The following is an 18427-nucleotide window of genomic DNA, read 5'->3' on the forward strand; positions in this document are numbered from 1 at the left end:
TAACTACATTCTCTACAGTATGTACATTCCTATAGCAGTAACTACATTCTATACAGTATATACATTCCTATAGCAGTATGTAACTACATTCTCTACAATATATACATTCCTATAGCAGTATGTAACTACTTTCTATACAGTATATACATTCCTGTAGCAGTATGTAACTACATTCTCTACAGTATGTACATTCCTATAGCAGTATGTAACTACATTCTCTACAATATATACATTCCTATAGCAGTATGTAACTACTTTCTATACAGTATATACATTCCTGTAGCAGTATGTAACTACATTGTCTACAGTATGTACATTCCTATAGCAGTATGTAACTACATTCTCTACAGTATGTACATTCCTGTAGCAGTGTGTAACTACATTCTCCACAGTATGTACATTCCTATAGCAGTATGTAACTACATTCTCTACAGTATGTACATTCCTATAGCAGTATGTAACTACATTCTCTACAGTATGTACATTCCTGTAGCAGTGTGTAACTACAATATGTAGCTACAGTAGATAGTTACAGTCTTTTCCTGTAGTAGTGTGTAGCTAACAAATGAAACACCTTGATTTTCCTACAGTTTGGATAGAAAAATAAGATGTGTGGTAAACAATCACAGTGTTCTTGCCTGGAGAATCCCCATGGACAGAGGAGCCTGGTCGACTACAGTCCAGGGGGTCACAAAGAGTCGGACACGAATGAGCAACTAAGCACAGCACAGTTCAGATTTATTTCAAGTTTTGCAATTGCTTTATGTCAATCAGAATAGAAAACAGTATTAGTAACAATCAAGTTGAGAAAGGATGGTGGTGACTATGCTGTCACTAAACAGAACTATTTTTAGCCAAATGTTAAAGTACTTTCGAACAAAGCCATTCACCATACATTGAAACCACCAAGGTCTTAGGTTAATCATTTACATTTTTCTCTTTTGCATGCTTGTGAGCCAAGCAGACTCAATGGTACTATCTTAAATGGTCCAAGATAAAATTTTGTTAGTCTGCTTGGGGAAAAGATTAGGTTCACCATCAAATATTAATATTCTTGGTATGAAAGCTAAATTGAGGCACTGTTCTTTCTCTCACTGGGAAAAATAAAAAAGGATTCCTTTGAATATTCATTCAGGTGTAAGGAACTGGATAGGGTACAGTGGTTTTTTGGATTAAGAAGTGTCCCTGGGAAGAGAAAGAGAAGTGAAAGTCTATGAAAGGAATCGGAGTCATTCAAGCAACAAAAAGTATTTTTAATTTCTTGTGAGCAGTCCAGTCATGCGTAGCCGCTGGTCTGTATTTCATTTTATAAAAGTCTGGTGGTACCGCATAGAAAGCCTTGTAGACAAACCCCAGACCTACTCCATGGTCTGTGATACTTCTATAAGCCATGCTGTTTTAACGGGTAAATACAAATCTAAAAAGATATTTAAAATTTTTTGTTCTCTGATGCCAAAAAGGAATGAGAACTCCCCCCACCCCTACTTTTTCACAAAACATTTTCTTTTAAAACATGTAATTTTAATCCTTTTTCTCTGTTTTGGAGATGTATGCTAATATTTTTTTAAAAGTGAATAAACCTTCTGCCAGTTTTCCATCCCAGGACGGTCTTCTGGGGGCAGGGCTGTTGGGGCCACTTTGAAATGTGAGCATTTCAGGGGCACTTTGTCTTCCTGACGCTGGGAGTTTAGCCTAAGGGCTTGGCTCCAGGTAGTAACTTTCTGTTTGTCATAAAGATATGAAAAGTTTTAATTTCTTTTGGATACAGACAGTTAACATGTCAAGAATAGATCATATCTGCCTGGCTATATAAAAGAGTAAGAGGTCTTTGTCTCAACAATCTCTTTAGTGACCTGCCTATAATGGGCATCACGGTCTGATTTAATGCTGATTCAATAATTATCTGGGATTATCTGAGCTGGCAGGTGATTTTACTTTCAGTTATGTTTTCCCAATGTGTTCCAAAACCAGATGAAGTAGAAGAATTTATCAGGAAGTCTTACAGTTACCCCGAAAGAGAGCTGTTGCTATCTTTGTTTTAACAAGGGGCGAAGTTGAAACATAAATAAAGGGAGGGCGCTGTGAGTCAGTGGCAGAACTAGGAATGGACCAGCAGTTCAAACTCTGATTCTGAATGAAGAGGAGAAAGAAAACACAGAAATGCCTCATTTCTTCCCCCACATAATTTAGTTTGATTTTCAAGTTAAGTGAGCCAGCTTGCCCTACAGGTCAGTGGACTATAATGCTGCGTCATTTTCAAGGGTGGCCACCCGTGGAGCATGATCCTGTAATCCCACTTCTCGCGCAAATTCAGACAAGGTCAAGGAATCAGACTTAACTCCACTATGACCTTTTCGCTCTAAAAATAAGCCAATATTGTCTCTGTAGGGAAGGCGGATGGAGCGTGTGAATAATGGCTCTTCAATTCCCAGCAGCTTCCGGGTATGCCGAGAAATTACCTGTAATGCAAGGATAGCTTTTTAATGGGAATTTCCTGAAAATACAACTATAATTGAGTAAGTTTTACTTAGTTTCATAGACCTCTTGAATGCTAACCCCTCAAGCTAGTTCTATGAGGAAATAAAACACTGAATACACTGAAAGGCTTCCCACCCTGGAATTATCAAAACACATTTCTTAAGAGAAACATCACATGATTTATCTTTCTACTTAAAGATGTTTCTAGGCCTTTGGATCAAATAGGCACAGATGGGTTCATTTCTCTTTTTTTTTGGCTAAGCAATCTGACCAACAATATGAGCAGATAATATGTTCAGATTAGGAGCCATGACTTTCTCTAGGAAGGTTAATAAATAACTTGTCTATAAGGGGCTCAGTTAATAATCAACTAAGAAAAAAATCATTACTCAAATAGTTATTTGGTGCATTGGACTGGAAATAAATCTCAAACACTAAAAAGCAGACATTAAAATTCCAGTTAAAATGCATTAGTGCTTATACTTGTGTATTTTTTTAAAATACTTTTGCCAGAATTTTCAATGTCTCTAAAATATAGTTTGTATTCACTGAGTACCATGCCACTTGATATGCTCGATTAAACTGTCATTGCACTTTCAAAGTCTAGTTTTAATTGTAGATCTGCTATAACATTGCTATTTGAATTCATATTCTGCCTCTGGGTGAGAATGTAGTCCATGAGACTGCTGCTAGAATACAGTCAAAGGAGTACGTAGAATGAATTTGCATTTGTTTAAAAATACTGGCCATAGTTACAAGACTGTAAAATTCACACCACAGATATTTCTAAGCCTGATGCAAAACAGCCCAGAAAGTGCATTTTAGATAAGATAGCTTTCTTCTCAAATCTGACTTAAATTGGAGTTGTTCAGACTCTAGGGGTGGTTGTAGGTAAAGGACAGAGTCTGTATCATTGCCTTGCACTCCTGGTGGGAATACTAATTGAGGTCTGTGGCCACTGAGGTTTCAAGATTCAAAAGACAGACACAGAGGAGTCCTTTAAGCTGAGTTCCAATTAAATGTGGAAGGAATGGAGAAATAGGGAATCATCATTAGAATAACAGTAATAACTGATGCAAAGCTTTAAGGTGAAACAGGTAATTTGCATAGCCTCAAACTACCTCCCCCAGTATGTTTAATACTGGTGGTATTAACTCTAGGTCTGTGCTGTGCTGTGCTTAGTCTCTCAGTTGTGTCCAACTCTGCGACCCCATGGACTATAGTCGACCAGGCTCCTCTGTCCATGGGGATTCTCCAGGCAAGCATACTGGAGTGGGTTGCCATGCCCTCCTCCAGGGGATCTTCCCAACCCAGGGATTGAACCCAGGTCTCCCACACTGCCTGCAGATTCTTCACTCCCTCCAGGAGGCAGGGAGCTTAATTCTCCTCCCTTTGACTGTGGGCTGGACTCAGTAACTCACTTTTGATGAAGAGAATATGAAAGAGAAACACAGTAACTGTGGTGAAGAAATTTGCAGACACCACCTTAACCCAGTGATCAAAGTCAACATCTCCAGTAATAGATCATGTCAATGCCATGTACTTCCTGCCATGATTAACTGATATCATCATCTGTGTGATGGTTTCCCCACAAAGTATAATTCCATGGGAAACATGAGACAAACTGAGGGAAATCTACAAAATACCAGGCTGCTGCTGCTGCTGCTGCTAAGTCGCGTCAGTCGTGTCAGACTCTGTGCGACCCCATAGACGGCAGCCCACCAGGCTACTACTCTTCAAAGTGTCAAGGTCATGAAAGACAAAGAAAGATCAAGAAATTGTCCTATATTGGAGAAGACCAAGGAAACAGGACAGCTGAATGCAATCTCCAACTGGATCTTGGAATGAGAAAAGGACATCAGTGGGAGAACTGTAGAAGTCTGCATCAAGTCCATAGTTTGTTTAATAGTTCTGTGCTGGTGTTAATTTCTTTGTTTTGATAAAGGTATCCTGATTACATACGATGTTAACATTAGGGGAAACAGGGTTAAGAGTACATGGGAACTCTCTGTACTATCTTTGCAACTGTTCTGTAAAACTAAAATTACTTGAAAATTAAAAAAATTTTTTCCATTTAGTGACAATTGCTGACATGTTGTTTGTGACATGAGTTGTGCTATTTAAGCAGCTTGCAACAAGGCAGGTGAGTAAAATTGCTGAGGTATTATAAAGCTGGTAAGGCTCTACTTTGAAATATACAATCAGGCATATAAAAGGAATGGGCAATTCATCAGTTCTTCTACAAATATTTGTCACAAGGTTATCTGTTATCTTTTGTTCACTTGGACTGAATGGTTAAAAATATTTTGAGAAATAATTTTTTAAGACAGAAAGCTAAAGTAAACGCAGTGCTATCTTGTCTATTAATAGCTTGTCCTTAGAGTAAGTAGGGACAAGAAAAGGACAATATAGAAATATTTTCTCCTTTTTTACCAAACGAGTGTATCACTACAAATGGGAAACACAGAAGAGCAGTTTCCAGAGCTCTCCTGGCCAGGGAAGAATAATAATTAGTGCTTCTTTTCTTCTGCACTCCTCCCAGTCTAATCTATACATTTAGCTCTTCTCTGGTCATCTTAGTATGTCCTAGGAAGGACAAAGGGAAAGGTGAGTTATTTCTATAGGGGAAGAATGAGTAGTTGCAAAATTATGAAAGTAAAAGGAAGTTGAAGAGAACAGAAACTGGCCATGAGTTAACTGCAAGGCTTATAAATGGGACTTCCCTGGTGGCTCAGACGGTAAAGCGTCTGCCTGCAATGTGGGAGACCTGGGTTCGATCCCTGGGTCAGGAAGATCCCCTGGAGAAGGAAATGGCAACCCACTCCAATTTTCCCCTGGAGAATTCCATGGACAGAGGAGCCTAGCAGGCTATAATCCATGGGGTCCCAAAGAGTCAGACACGACTGAGCGACTTCACTTCACTTATAAATGGGAAGCACAGTTTATATGGGATCCAATTTCTTAGCAGCCATGTCCAAAATTCTGTACACTCAAGCAACCTGTCCTGACTCCTCCCAATCTCTAATGCCTATGAATGATGATAATTGAGAGTTGGCATGAAAAAGATAGCTACATTGCTTAAATGTTGTTATGAGATAAAATTGTGGATGTACTGTACTAGTGCTATAATTACAATGGTGCAGTAACAAACGCTTAGTGTATCAGTAAGGAAGGTATCTGTGGTATGCTTAAGGTCACTTTTGATCTCTAAAAAGTTACCTGTATCATAGTGTATAATTAGCTTTTTTTACGTGGACCTGTCAAGCAAAGCTTATGTAACATACCTGTAGGAATATCTTGATCTTTGTTACCCTAGTGATTTCAAGGAGAGGCCATATTTGTCTACTGACTTTGATAATAAGTATTCCAAAGTTTGCTTATTCAAACTTTTTGGAATATAAGGAGAGACTACTGGGTTCATCATTTACTCTTGAGGATTTCAGAAGATATTTAAGACCTCTTGCTTCTTGCAAGACTAGAAAAAGCATAATTAGAATTTTTATCATTCACATTGATATTGTACTTTTGGAATGAAAATGTCAAGGAAAGCAAAATGACTTGGCAGACTCTTAATACGTTCTCATGATGAAAAGTTGAAGTTTTTGGTGTTTAAATGTTTTAGGAATTTATATTACAAGTTACTGTACATTTTTGCAAAACTTTTGCAAAAACTTTTGCATAAACTTTTGCATTTCTGTTCCTTATTTTTATTTAGAAAATTGAGTACATTACATACATAGGTAGAAATTAGAGCTCATAAAAATGGTTGTAGTATCTTTGAACATAAAAAGGAAAAGATATTTACCTCATAGTACTTGGTAGCTACATGAAAGCATGATTGTAATTAATAATTTGTAATAAGTTGCCCTTTTCTATATTATGTATATGTGGGTTCACAGTTACAAAATTATTCATTTAAAGAGGCAATATTTAAAAAAGAGGCTATATAGTACAGTGGTTTAAATAGAGCATGGATTGGGATATTACACAGAATATATTTGAATCCTGGCTCTTATTATCTGAATGATTTTGTGTAAGTTGCTTCACCTTTCTGGCCTCAGTTTTCTCTTCCGTAAATGGGGATTAAACGAAGTGATAGATGTGTGGTGTCCAACATAAAGTAAAAACTCAGAGAGGATAGCTATTGATGGAGTACAAGAGACTAAATGTTCATTTCAGTTCAGTCGCTCAGTCGTGTCCGACTCTTTGTGACCCCACGAATCGCAGCATGCCAGGCCTCCTGTCCATCACCAACTCCCGGAGTTCACTCAGACTCACGTCCATCGAGTCAGTGATGCCATCCAGCTATCTCATCCTCTGTTGTCCCCTTTTCCTCCTGCCCCCAATCCCTCCCAGCATCAGAGGCTTTTCCAATGAGTCAACCCTTCGCATGAGGTGGCCAAAGTACTGGAGTTTCAGCTTTAGCATCATTCCTTCCAAAGAAAACCCAGGGCTGATCTCCTTTAGAATGGACTGGTTGGCTCTCCTTGCAGTCCAAGGGACTCTAGAGTCTTCTCCAACACCACAGTTCAAAAGCATCAATTCTTTGGTGCTCAGCTTTCTTCACAGTCCAACTCTCACATCTATACATGACCAATGGAAAAACCATAGCCTTGACTAGATGGACTTTGTTGGCAAAGTAATGTCTCTGCTTTTGAATATGCTATCTAGGTTGGTCATAACTTTCCTTCCAAGGAGTAAGTGTCTTTTAATTTCATGGCTGCAGTCACCATCTGCAGTGATTTTGGAGCCCAAAAAAATAAAATCTGACACTGTTTCCACTGTTTCCCCATCTATTTCCCATGAAGTGATGGGACCAGATGCCATGATCTTCGTTTTCTGAATGTTGAGCTTTAAGCCAACTTTTTCACTCTCCTCTTTCACTCTCATCAAGAGGCTTTTTAGTTCCTCTTCACTTTCTGCCAAGGAATACGTATTTAACAATTTAAAGGATTTCTTTATATCTTGTTGTCAGAAAAATGAGTTTATATATTAACAAAGATAATTTTTTTACTGTCTAAATCATATGACTTATGGAATTATATAGTTCTAAGGGCTGATCAAGAGTTACCTAGGGAGAAACTCCTTGGCAGTCCAGTGGTTAGTACTCTGTTCTATTGCTGATGAGAACTCGGGTTTAATACTTGGCCAGGGAACTCAGATCCTGCAAGCCATGTGGCGTGGCCAAAAAATAAATAAAACTCACCAAATTCCCCTTGGGTGGGGAAAAAGAAAAGAAAAAAGGAGTCACCTAGGGAACAAATTCCAGGGCCTACCAGAGACCTAATGAATCAGAAGCTCTGGAGCCTGGAACCCAGGAATTTTTTTTTTTTTTTTTTAAGTCTCACTTGATTCCAAAGCCTATCCAAGATTAAGAACCACCAAGGCAGAGCATTTATGGGCAAAAGTGTAATGAATGAGATGGTATGTTGAGATGGGAGGTATTTAAGCAAAGGTTAGAAAAGAGATTATATATGGGAAGTTTTATATACTACAAAACACTATACATGGAGGGTACTGTTATGCAAAGATAATCATGGACTGTTGGTGCTGGAGAGATCTTAGGAAACTGAGATCCAGAGAGGTTAATGTTAACTTGTTTCAAAGTTAAGGAGTAGAACAAGCAAAACGCACATGGTGGTGTTGTTTTTTTTTTTTTTTTTAGTGCCATATGGGTATTAGAGACATAAAATGCAGGACAGCTTTGGAGGTGAGGCTACCATGGGCTGGGAAGATCGGGAAAAATTTCCTGGGGAGATGAGAATTGGCTGGGGTCATGAAGGATGACTAAGATTCATAGTAGTCATGCAGGGGGAGGGGGAACTGAACAAAGATGTATTAGTAGGAGGAGGAATGCATGACACAGGTTTTCGAGGGTGTGAGCTTGACCTGTGAGGCTGGAGCAGGAGATTCATGGTGGTGGGAGAACACTTGTGGAGGATCCTGAATCCTAAGCTAAGGAGTTGTGTGTGTGCTTAGTAACTCTGTTGTGTCCGACTCTTTGCAACCCCATGAACTGTAGCCAGCCAGGCTCCTCTGTCCATGGGGATTCTCCAGGCAAGAATACTGGGTGGGTTGCCAAGCCCTCCTCCGGGGGAATCTTCCCAACCCAGGGATTGAACCCAGGTCTCTCTCATTGCTAGAGGATTCTTCACCATCTGAGCCACAAGGGAAGCCCACCACTGTAAAGCTAAGGAGTTGAGACTATCTAAAGAAGGCTTCTGAGGAGAATACTGTGTAAATGGTTGGAAAGTGACAGTCTAAAATCAGGGCCCTTGAATCCAAAGGGCCTGTGCTGTGCTACATTGGTTCGGTTGTGTCCAACTCTATTGTGATCCTATTGTGAGCCCACCAGGCTCCTCTGTCCATGGGATTCTCCTGGCAGGATTCCTGGACTGGGTCGCCATGCCCTCCTCCAAGGGATCTTCCCAACCCAGGGACTGAACCCATGTCTCTTGTGTCTTGTGCATTAGCAGGTGGATTCTTTACCACTAGCACCACCTGGAAAGCCCCCAAAGGGACTATAGACAGAGGCTAAAAGCAGGCTACTGGAATGTTGTGTATATTCTAGTAAAGGTCTGATAAAGGTCTGAACAAGTGGGAATGGAGAAAACCAGATACTATAGGAGGAGAGATAGTTCTTGGGATCTTTGTGGGGAATCAAAGGAAAGAGTGGAAGCAACCACTTTGAGCCTGGGGCACTGGGAGTATGATAATACCACTGGCAGAAATCGAAGGCCAGGTTGGAATAAAAGGAGGTTGGTTTGAGATAGATGGTAGTACTGCTGCAGTGCTCTATCAGGAAACCATACACAACTCACCTTCATGTCCTCAAAATCTGTTATCCCCATCTGAGGGAGGTTTGAGCAGTTTACATGTATGAGTTTTCGGCCACTGATGAAGTTTGTGGTAAAACACTCCTGTCGGTACAATGAGAACATCACTCAAAAGATGGATGGCAAATACAGGAAGAAAAAGCAAGAAAGAGAAAGGGAGGAGGGAAAGAAGGAAAGAGGCAAGGAGGGAGGGATAAAGAAATCATGTTTGTTGCTAGCGCTGTACTGAGAAAAAATAATTTTAATAATCCTAATAATCCTACATATTTTAAACTCAATTAAATTTCATAATGCTGCTTATTTTTATTTTTTGGGGGTATGATACAACCAGTGCTTCTTTCTTACCTGAACTACATTTTTAAGTAGAGAAGTACCAAAGATTTCAGATCTTGCGTTGTTTGTAGTAGCCTAAGAACATACTTGGCAGTGAAATAAGAGGATTCACTCCATTTTAAAAAGAAAACTAGTCTTGGTTAATTGGCTATAAAAATTAGTACTGGTGGGTGATCACAATACATATAACACATTTGGGGTAGATACTAACAATACAAGTTCAAGTTAAGGGAGCTGCTAATAAAAACAAAGTACCAAAAAGTCTACCTCAGGGACTTCCCTTGGTAGTCCATCCAGTGGTTGAGAGTTCGCCTTCTGGTGTGGGGGATGGATGCAGGTTCCATCTCTGGTCGGGGAGTTGGGATCTCACATGCCACAGAGAAGTTACCAAGCTTATGAGCCGCAATGAAGACCCAGTGCAGCCAAAAAATAATTTTTTTAAGCTTAAAAAAAACCCCAAACCAAAAAAATCTACCACGGATGAAATCTTTTTAGGAATACAGATTTCTATGAAAAGAAGCCTATGTAAATTAGTCTTTATTCAAGGATTGTAGAGAAGTATAATCACTGTGATGAATAGGAAAAACAAATGTGACCTTTCCCTCCTCTCCCAATATACAAATATATGTATATATCAGTGCAAAGGCCAAAATTAAAATCCAAGTTACCTCTACCATCGTCCATGCCTGTCCTACACTTTTTCCAGTGAAGATGCAAAATCTCAGGTAAGGATAGAGGAATAAGAAGTAAAGGAATGAGAGTATGTAACATACACACACAAATGTTATTTTTGTGTACCTTGTATTGAGGGAAGCCTAGCTGGCAAATCCACGTGGCAACTTTTTCTGGGCTCCATTGAAGATACTCAAATTGTAGATCAGAATTTTTTTCTGGCTGGGTGTCTCTATCTTTATATACCAGTTTCATTGACTCTAGGGACAGATCTTGCTTTTCACCACAGGACTCTCTTAAATCCCTCTGAGACTCAGAGAAAAAGGAGTAGAACTCATAATTGGTATCAGAAAGCTGGAACAGATTTTGGAGTTCTTTAGAAAACTCATAATCTGTATTCACTGAGTCTATATCACTTACTGGAAGAGGCTCTAATACATAGTCTTTTGAAACTTTAGTTTCTTTTATTAACAACTTTCCTATTGGATAGTCAGAGTACTCAGCCTCATCCCTGTTGACAGAATGTTTAAATTTGATTGCTTCTGGCCTATCTTCCTTGGCAAATTCTACAGGTGTCTCTTTTCTAAGTAGTTGCTTGGTTTTATCCAATAACTCTAAATCTATCTCCCTAGTTGGCTCTGTTTGTGTCTTCTCTTGTTCTACAGGTGTCTCTCTTCTAAGTAGTTGTTTGGTTTTATCCAATAACTCTAAATCTATCTCCCTAGTTGGCTCTGTTTGTGTCTTCTCTTGCACCTCTGGTTTGATCTTCTGTGGTGGCACTTGACCTGTTTCTTCAGTTTTCTCTGGTTCTTTCTTTGGAAACTCTGCTTTAGTTTGTTCTGGGGGCTCTGGACCCTTCTCCTCAGTTGACTTTCTTAGTGTCTCCTCTGATCTGAACTTCCGTGATGGTGTTCGATCTGTCTCCTCGGTTGACTTTTTCTGCTTATCTTTTTTATCTACTGGTTTGGTGTCCTGTGGTGGCTCTAGAACTCTCTCTGAAGTTGACTTACTTGGTGTCTCCTCCTGAACTTCCGGTATGGTCTTTCCTGATGGCTCTCTAACTGTGTCCTCGATTGGTTTTCTTGACTTTTCCTCAGAAAACTCTGATTCAATCTCTTCTAGTGGCTCTGGAGTTTTTTCTTGTGTTTCCTCAGTAGCTGTACTCGGTTTCTCTTCTGGAAACTCTGGTTTGGCCTGCTCAGGTGACTCTGTCCTTTTCTCTGTAGGTGACTTACTTTGTATTTCCTCTGGATTCTCTGATGTGGTCACCTTTGGTGGCTGTTGATCTGCCTCTTCAATTGCTTTTCTTGGTTTCTCACTTGGAGATTCTGGTTTGGTCGGCTCTGTAGGTTCTAGACCTGTCTTTTCATATTGCTCTCTGAGTGTCTCCTCTGGAACTTCTGGTTTGCTCTCTTCTATGGGTACATCCTCAGGAACATCCCGTTTGGCTTCCTCCTCTGGTTCCTCATGCTTTCTGTCCACAGGGCTTTGCAAATCCTTCAAAAGCTCTCTTTCTATCTGTCCAAAAGTCTCTGATTTTACCTCTAGGGGAATCCCTAGCTCAACCTCGCTGAAAAGGTCTATCCTGAACTTGTGGGGAACCTCTTCCAAGGAGGTCCAGGTTGGTTTTAGGTGCGGAGGCACATCTTTAGCACTCTCTGGTGTCTTCTCTTTGAAGGCCTCTTCCTCTATCTCTGGCTGTGGCTCTTGGTCAATCTCTACAGGAATCTCTGGGCCTGCCTCTGCCACGCTGCCTGGTTCGATATCTTCGGTCATCTGAAGAAACTGAAGTTTCGGTCTCTCAGTCTTCAGGTCTTCGTTTTCGTCAGAGGGGGAATCGTAATCCTCTGGGACTTCAGCCATGACGCAGATGAGCCGTCGCGCCCAGGCCGCCTAGCAACTCCAACTTCCGACAGCGTCTCTATGGAGACTACGACTTCCGGCCAGGTCTCAAGGAATCTTCCCCCTCCCCGGGTTTTGTTTGTTCTTTCAAGCACTGACTAAAAATCTGCCATAGCTGACTGAACTGAACAACCCCCCTCTGCCCCGCCCCCCGAGCCCGGGTCGCCAGCCTCCGGTGACCAGAGCTCCCGCGAGGGCGCGGGGGCCGGCTCGCTGGCCCTTCCGGCCCGCGGGCTCCGCTCGGCTCTTCGCGGCGGAGCTCGGCCTTCGGCTGTTTCCGGAGCTCCCGGCGGCGGGCGGCAGAGGCGCTGTGGGCGCGGGCTGCAGATGTCGGACCCACGGGCGGCTGAGGGGCCGGGCGTCTGGAGCCCCGCAGCCCGCCGAGGGCCGGCGCGCGGCCCCGGGGACGGCTCGGGAGTGGAGGGGAGCCAGGCGGCCGCCTCAGGTACGCAAGGCCGGGCGCCGGCGGGTGCGTGCCGCCGGCCTCGGGGCCCCGCGCTTCGGCGCGAGGCTCGGGCGAGCTCCGTCCGGCGATGCCTGGAGGAGCGGACCGGCCTGGGGGGAGCACCTTCGCGCGCGGAGCCCCTGCCTCGCCTCCTGCCCGGGCCACGACCCTCCTGCGCCTAGCACCCCCATCCCGGCCGCTGCCATTCTCCGGGCTTGCTCTTCGCTCGAGATTATTTTCTACTTCTGTTTTCGAAATACCTTAGTTCCTGCCCGCTTCCTTTCTTAGATCAGCCCGGGTGGTAGTGACCGAGCTGCTGTGCCCCCGGCGGCTCTTCAACCTTCAGCATACGCCCGCCCATCACTCCTTGGCTGCTGACCCCCGACCACGCCGCCCTGGCTGCCCCAGGGTTTCTGGGTACCCGCCCTGATCCTCACCTCTGTCTCAGGTCCCAACCTTCTTCCACGCGCCTCTCCGCCCGCATCCGAAGAGGCAGCCTCGCCTTCATCTGTCCAGAATCCTATTTGCTCTAGCCTCTTTCCCTCTCCTCCACGCCCTGCACCTAGGCCCCCCGCACATCATCTTGCATCCTTTTCTGTCCATCAAGAGTGGGCGGGATGAAAAGCAGAGTTGGAAGTTATGTAGGCTCTGGGGTCTCTTTGAATGAACATAGCGGCCAAGGCAGGAAATAGCGTCCAAGTAGGAACGTTGGCGACCTGCCTCATTCTCTGGGACCCTCTTCTTGTTCAGGAGACTTATCTCGTTTCTACCCACGCTAGTTTCCTCCGTGTGGATTGCTACATTGTTCGAAGGCGAAAGTGTCCCGCGGTTGCACTTTTACGTTTCACGTCTCCTTATCTCTACACGGAATGCAACTGAAAAGATACTCCTTTGAAATACAGAAGGGCAGGTGGAGAGAGAACTGGTCTCCCCAAGTAGCAAGTATGAATTAACTTTCCAGTTCTGAAATTAAAATCGACCCCATATAGTACAGGTGGTCCATGGAGCCTGCGTTGGAGGCTGATTCTTTCATTTACTTGGGCAAGTTATTTTTCTGTTTGTTTCCTCATCTATACACTGTAGTACCTGCCCGAAAGACTGCTGGGAGGATTGCATAGACCAGTGTGTATGAGGCGCTTGGTGCCTAGCCCAGGGTATGCAGATTACTGGTGTTCCCCATTATTGTGAGAATAAGGTCTGTTTTTGCGCACTGAAACTCCATGTGCGGTCAGAGGTGTTCTTGAATGTGTATCTTCCAGCATGGTGACTTTCTTTGTCTTTTTCTTCTGTCCTAAATAGCTCCTATTTCCTAATGGGCCAAAGTACTTGGGACACACACACACAAACCCCTTTGAATCACCCAGCTTTTTCCTTTTCCTGTGACTTTATGTTCTCTTACTTTAAAACGTTTAACAATTTTTGGCTTTTTCCTTCTTACGAACTCTGATGCTTTGTAGTAAATCAGAAATTTTAAGCCTACTTTCTGAAAGATTGAGCAAATGAACACTCAGAATGTCTCATTAACATCTGTTCCTTGCATCTATCAATATTTATAAATTAAGGCTTTTTTTTACTTCCTCTTTAGATCTTTGTGGCAAATATACCCAAGCACTTTAAATATAAAGGCCTTAAGAATAGTCCAGAAATGTGTTGGAGGATAGTGGGTTTGTCTCTGAGTGTGTCTCCCCCCAGCCCACCCCTTGTAATTGGTTCCTGCGTTCACATTTTCCTCCCAGGACTTGATAGAAATACTTAGGATTACTTCCTTCCTCTTGCCCTCAGAAAGCAGGGTGAGTGTTGTTTCTTTTATGTTGTGTAGGGGTTTGTTATTGTGGTCCGAAACAACCTCTTCCCCTTAAGGTAACATTTGTTGTTAATAAAATAGCTAATAAAATAATAGTAATGAGAGCTTACAGTAATTGAATGCTTACTCTGTGCCAGAATGTGGAAAAAGATTTCCTTGTATTATCTGACTTAATCCTGTCAACAGTCATTTCCTCCCCATTTTACAGAGCAAGCTACAGCTGAGAGAGGTTAACTTACTTGCCCAAGTTAGGTGTGGAGTTTTCACCATCTGTATGAAATTGTTACTTTGTTTTGATGAAGTTCCCAATAGTATATTTATTTTTTGGCCATTAATCAAGCATTGATATTCTCGGGCAGGTAATGGTCTTTGCCATCAAGGGGTTTTTAGTTTGGTAAAATGAGAGTGCCAGGAAGAAAAATCAACAATTCAAAACTTCATATAATTGGGTGTCTTTTATTGCAGTTGTTTATGTGCGTACCCCCAAGAAGTCGGCTGGAGGGTGGAGATAGAGCCTATCTTGTCTATTTCTCTCCTGGAGCCCTTGATGTTGTGTCCTAGGTGTTCTGGAAATGCTTGCCAGATTGTGAGACGAAGTCTCAACATACATAGAGATTTGAAGGAGCATCCAGTGCGTATCAGGAATGTTCTTTAGGTTAAAGCAGTGGTTCTCAACTAGGAGAGATTTTGCCTCTCCTAGGGGACATTTTGATTGTCACTTGGATTGGGAAGGAGAGGAAGCGCCATCACTGAGATACTGAGACTCAGAAACTTCCCTCCATGTATAGGAAAGAAGTAAAATATTAGTTGCTCAGTCGTGTCCAACTCTCTGCGACCCCATGAACTGTAGCCCACGAGGCTCCTCTGTCCGTGGAATTTTCTAGGCAAGAATATTGGAGTGGGTTGTCATTTCGTTCTCCAGGGGATCTTTCCAACCCAGGGATCGAAGTGGGGTCTCCTGCTTTGCAGGCACATTCTTCACTGGGTGATCCACCGGGTGAACATCCTCCAGTGCACAGGACTGCCCCCACACAGAGGATTATCTGGTCCCAGGTCAGTAGCGCTGCTGTCGAGAAATCCTGAATTAGAGTTAAGCTGGGTTCCAAAGCGCTGTGGACAGCATGCATTTGCCTTAGCTCAGAGGTGTGTAGGCTTGGGAGTAAACTCAATACACAGCTTCAAATTAGGAGTTTGATTGAATCCTTGTGCCGCCTTCCTCTGAAAAATGACCCAATGAGTAAGCAATGGAGTAACCAATAGAGACCTAAAAATGAAATCAAGAGGTTTCTGTCATCCTTTCTTAGAGGGAAAAGTGCAGTAAGAAATGAGATTGGACATGCAGTTGTTATTGAATTAAGGGTTTAGATGTCTCAGTGTGTCTTATTCTTTCAAAGCAGGAATTTATAATTATCCAGAATAACTGTGACTTGTTTTTTAAAAGTATTCTCAATAGAGACTACCTTTTCAGGGTCTTCATATTTGTCAGCTGAGGTTTTGATTATGAACTAAGAAAAATGTTGATGTTCTGAACTAAGCTCTCCGGTGGTCATAGTGTTCTTGTTGCTTTATGAACTGTAATTATTTTTAATAGTCTTTTATTTGGGGCACCTGGGTCCTTCAATTCCCAAGAGGAGAGAGTGAGCACTCGTTATAGAGTGAAACTGAGGCATACGTTACATCACTTAAGAACAGGTCTTTTCATTCTTTCATGGCTTGTTTGTTTGTTTGTTTGTAGTTTAGGGAGCTTTGGGGAAAATAAAGGGCTAAGTCTGTTATAACCTTGAAGTCAGCAGTAGAACTTGGTCTGTTGTATATGACCCTGAGCTATCAACTCATGTAGACCGTCAAGGACTGCAAACAGGTCAGGTGAACTTGAACTTGTTTGTTATTCGTATGTAGGACTTAGAACAGTGCAATAAGTCTTTCTCCAGTTTTGGAAATGTTGCTTATCTGTGGCTATTTCAATTTCAATTAAAATTTTAAAATTAGTAGTTATCGTGTTGGATGGAGCAAAAGAGTGGATGTCCATGCCAAAGAGTCCCTGTGGTTTTGGGGTTTCTATTGTAGTTTTATATCAAAAGAGTATAAATTGCTTCTGCCTGTGGTTATTTCTTTTTTTTTGCAGCAGTTGTGTTTTTATGCGGTTGAGGTGGTCCATTTAGTCCCGTCATAATTCTGTTTGTAACGGTACAACCGAGGTTTGTAATCTGAATGACCATGGAGTGTGACCCACTCCCGAGGGCTAAGGAGAAACTGGATCACATGGACGTGGTCTCTGGATTTGGTTGGACTCTAAACTCAGCTGGTTTCTTTTCGTTTAAGCTTCTTGAATCTATAACCATGTAACCTGCTTTTGGTTCCTCTGTAGTTGAATCTAAGAGGCTAGGCTAATTATCTCTTCGCCACCTGTTTAGTGAAGGGAAAGTCCTATGAGACCTATTCTGAAGAACCCTGAAAAAGCCGGCGTTTTGGTTCTCTTTGTAGAGAGTACAAAGTACACACTACATTTAAATCTGTAGCATGACCAGAATGTCTAAAACCTTATTCTGGTAACATAGAAAGAAAACATATTTTTAAAATTGTCAGATATAAAATAAATTATTTTAAGAAAATTTATTTTTTCCTTCTCACTTTTGCTATAAAGGCCATCAATTCAAAATTGAGTTATTCTCTCTCTCTCTTTTTCTTCCTTAGTTTTTTTGGTCTCATCGTGTGGCATGCAGGATCTTAGTTCCCCAACCAGGGATTGAACCTGTGTCCCCTGCAGTGGAAGCTTAGAGACTTAACTACTGGACTGTCAGGGAAGTCCCTAAAAATTGAGTTATTCTTTTTTAAAATTGTTTTTGGCTGAGCCACGTAACTTGTGGGATCTTAGTTCTCTGACCGGGGATTGAACCTAGTCCTCAGGCAGTGAAAGCAATGAGTCTTAACCACTGGACCGCCAGGGAATTCCCTAACATTGAGTTATTCTTGAGTTTCCCGTTTCTTCTTTCTGTTCATTGTTTCCAAGACTTGGGCCTTTCAGTTACCACAGTCAGAATTTTTGCCACGTTAGAGAGTACATTCTAATGGTTATTTTTTTTTCTTTAAATTGATGTTTAAAATATTGTTTCATTCTAAATAATATTCATAATATTACTAGTTTGATGCATCAGTTTTCCTAAGACATATGAAAATAAATACCATTCAAATAAAAAACACTGTCCTAAGTACCATCCACATTTGCAACACTTGTCCTGGTTTCTCTGTTCTCTTCTAGAAATACTTGTAGAATTGGTCTACATTTGGCTGACATAGTAAAAGCTATACTATAGAGAAATTGGCTTTTTCTTCTTTATAGTGTTCTTAACTTTACTAACTAAATTTAGGAAACCTAAAAAGCTGTGTTTGTAATTGTTTTCTTTCTCTGTAAAACAGGACTGTATCTTCAACACTTTAAACTTCTGGAAATAAACTATATTTCTTCTTTTCTTCCTTCCTGCCTCTTTAAATCCAATTACAAGTTATTTTAACAGTAGTTCTTATATAATTTAGTGAATATCTTTAACCTTAAAAATCAAAAGCAGTATCTCTTTTCACTCTTTTCCCCTGCATATATTCAGTCTTTCAGATGCTATGGGAAGTGGCTTTTCACATATGAAAGATGCTCAGCCTAACTCATTGTGAGGAAAGTGGAAGTCCTAACTGTGTTGGGTAGTTTGATGTCTCACTGGTGATAAGGGTGTGCAGAAACAAACACTTTCATGCATTGCTGAAGGGGGTGGAAATTGATACAAATGCTATGGAGGGCAATTTGTCAATATCTTTCAGAATTACAATATATGTCCTTATTGCCCCATTTTTTCCAGGAGTTTATCCTATAGATCACACACCTGTTTAATTAAAACAAATACAAGTTTATTATAGCATTGCTTGTAATGGTGAAAGATTGGAAAAAACATAAATGTCCATCAATAG

The 18427-nt window shown here is 41.5% G+C and overlaps 2 protein-coding genes across 5 annotated transcripts in view; one reads left to right on the top strand and one right to left on the bottom strand.

Annotated features, from left to right (window-relative positions):
- Nucleotides 1–717: 717 nt before the first annotated feature.
- On the bottom strand, nt 718–12191 carry SAMD15 (sterile alpha motif domain containing 15). The gene is made up of 3 exons (XM_086319454.1): nt 10446–12191; nt 9300–9398; nt 718–2459 (listed from the first exon to the last, which is right to left on the bottom strand). Exons 1-3 carry the CDS (start codon nt 12180–12182, stop codon nt 2238–2240), a joined length of 2058 nt encoding a protein of 685 aa, XP_086175580.1. The 5' UTR covers nt 12183–12191; the 3' UTR covers nt 718–2237.
- Nucleotides 12192–12302: 111 nt separating this feature from the next.
- The window catches only part of TMED8 (transmembrane p24 trafficking protein family member 8), a 36926-nt gene continuing 30801 nt past the window's right edge, over nt 12303–18427 (top strand). The window contains exon 1 of one of the 4 annotated variants that reach the window (XM_086319464.1): nt 12303–12666. In XM_086319464.1, coding sequence (XP_086175590.1) covers nt 12549–12666 — 118 coding nt within the window. In that variant the 5' untranslated portion in view covers nt 12303–12548. Of the gene's footprint in view, nt 12667–15504; nt 15524–16301; nt 16332–18427 lie in introns of those variants that run through there. The other 3 variants (XM_086319465.1, XM_086319467.1, XM_086319466.1) reach the window with 3 other exon arrangements.

Source organism: Bos grunniens, chromosome 10 (assembly GCF_055505025.1).
Source record: "Bos grunniens cultivar Pamir isolate PY7600 chromosome 10, Bosgru_T2T1.0, whole genome shotgun sequence".
Classification (NCBI taxonomy): domain Eukaryota; kingdom Metazoa; phylum Chordata; class Mammalia; order Artiodactyla; family Bovidae; genus Bos; species Bos grunniens.

What these genes read in the sequence shown, in the direction of transcription:
- SAMD15 (XM_086319454.1), bottom strand. Translation starts at nt 12,182, where the DNA reads ATGGCTGAAGTCCCAGAGGATTACGATTCCCCCTCTGACGAAAACGAA. An exon ending in TAGGCTTCCCTCAATACAAG is followed by an intron (nt 9,399 to 10,445) that starts GTACACAAAAAT and finishes TTGTACCGACAG; the next exon opens with GAGTGTTTTACCACAAACTT. An exon ending in CAGATTTTGAGGACATGAAG is followed by an intron (nt 2,460 to 9,299) that starts GTGAGTTGTGTA and finishes CTTGCATTACAG; the next exon opens with GTAATTTCTCGGCATACCCG.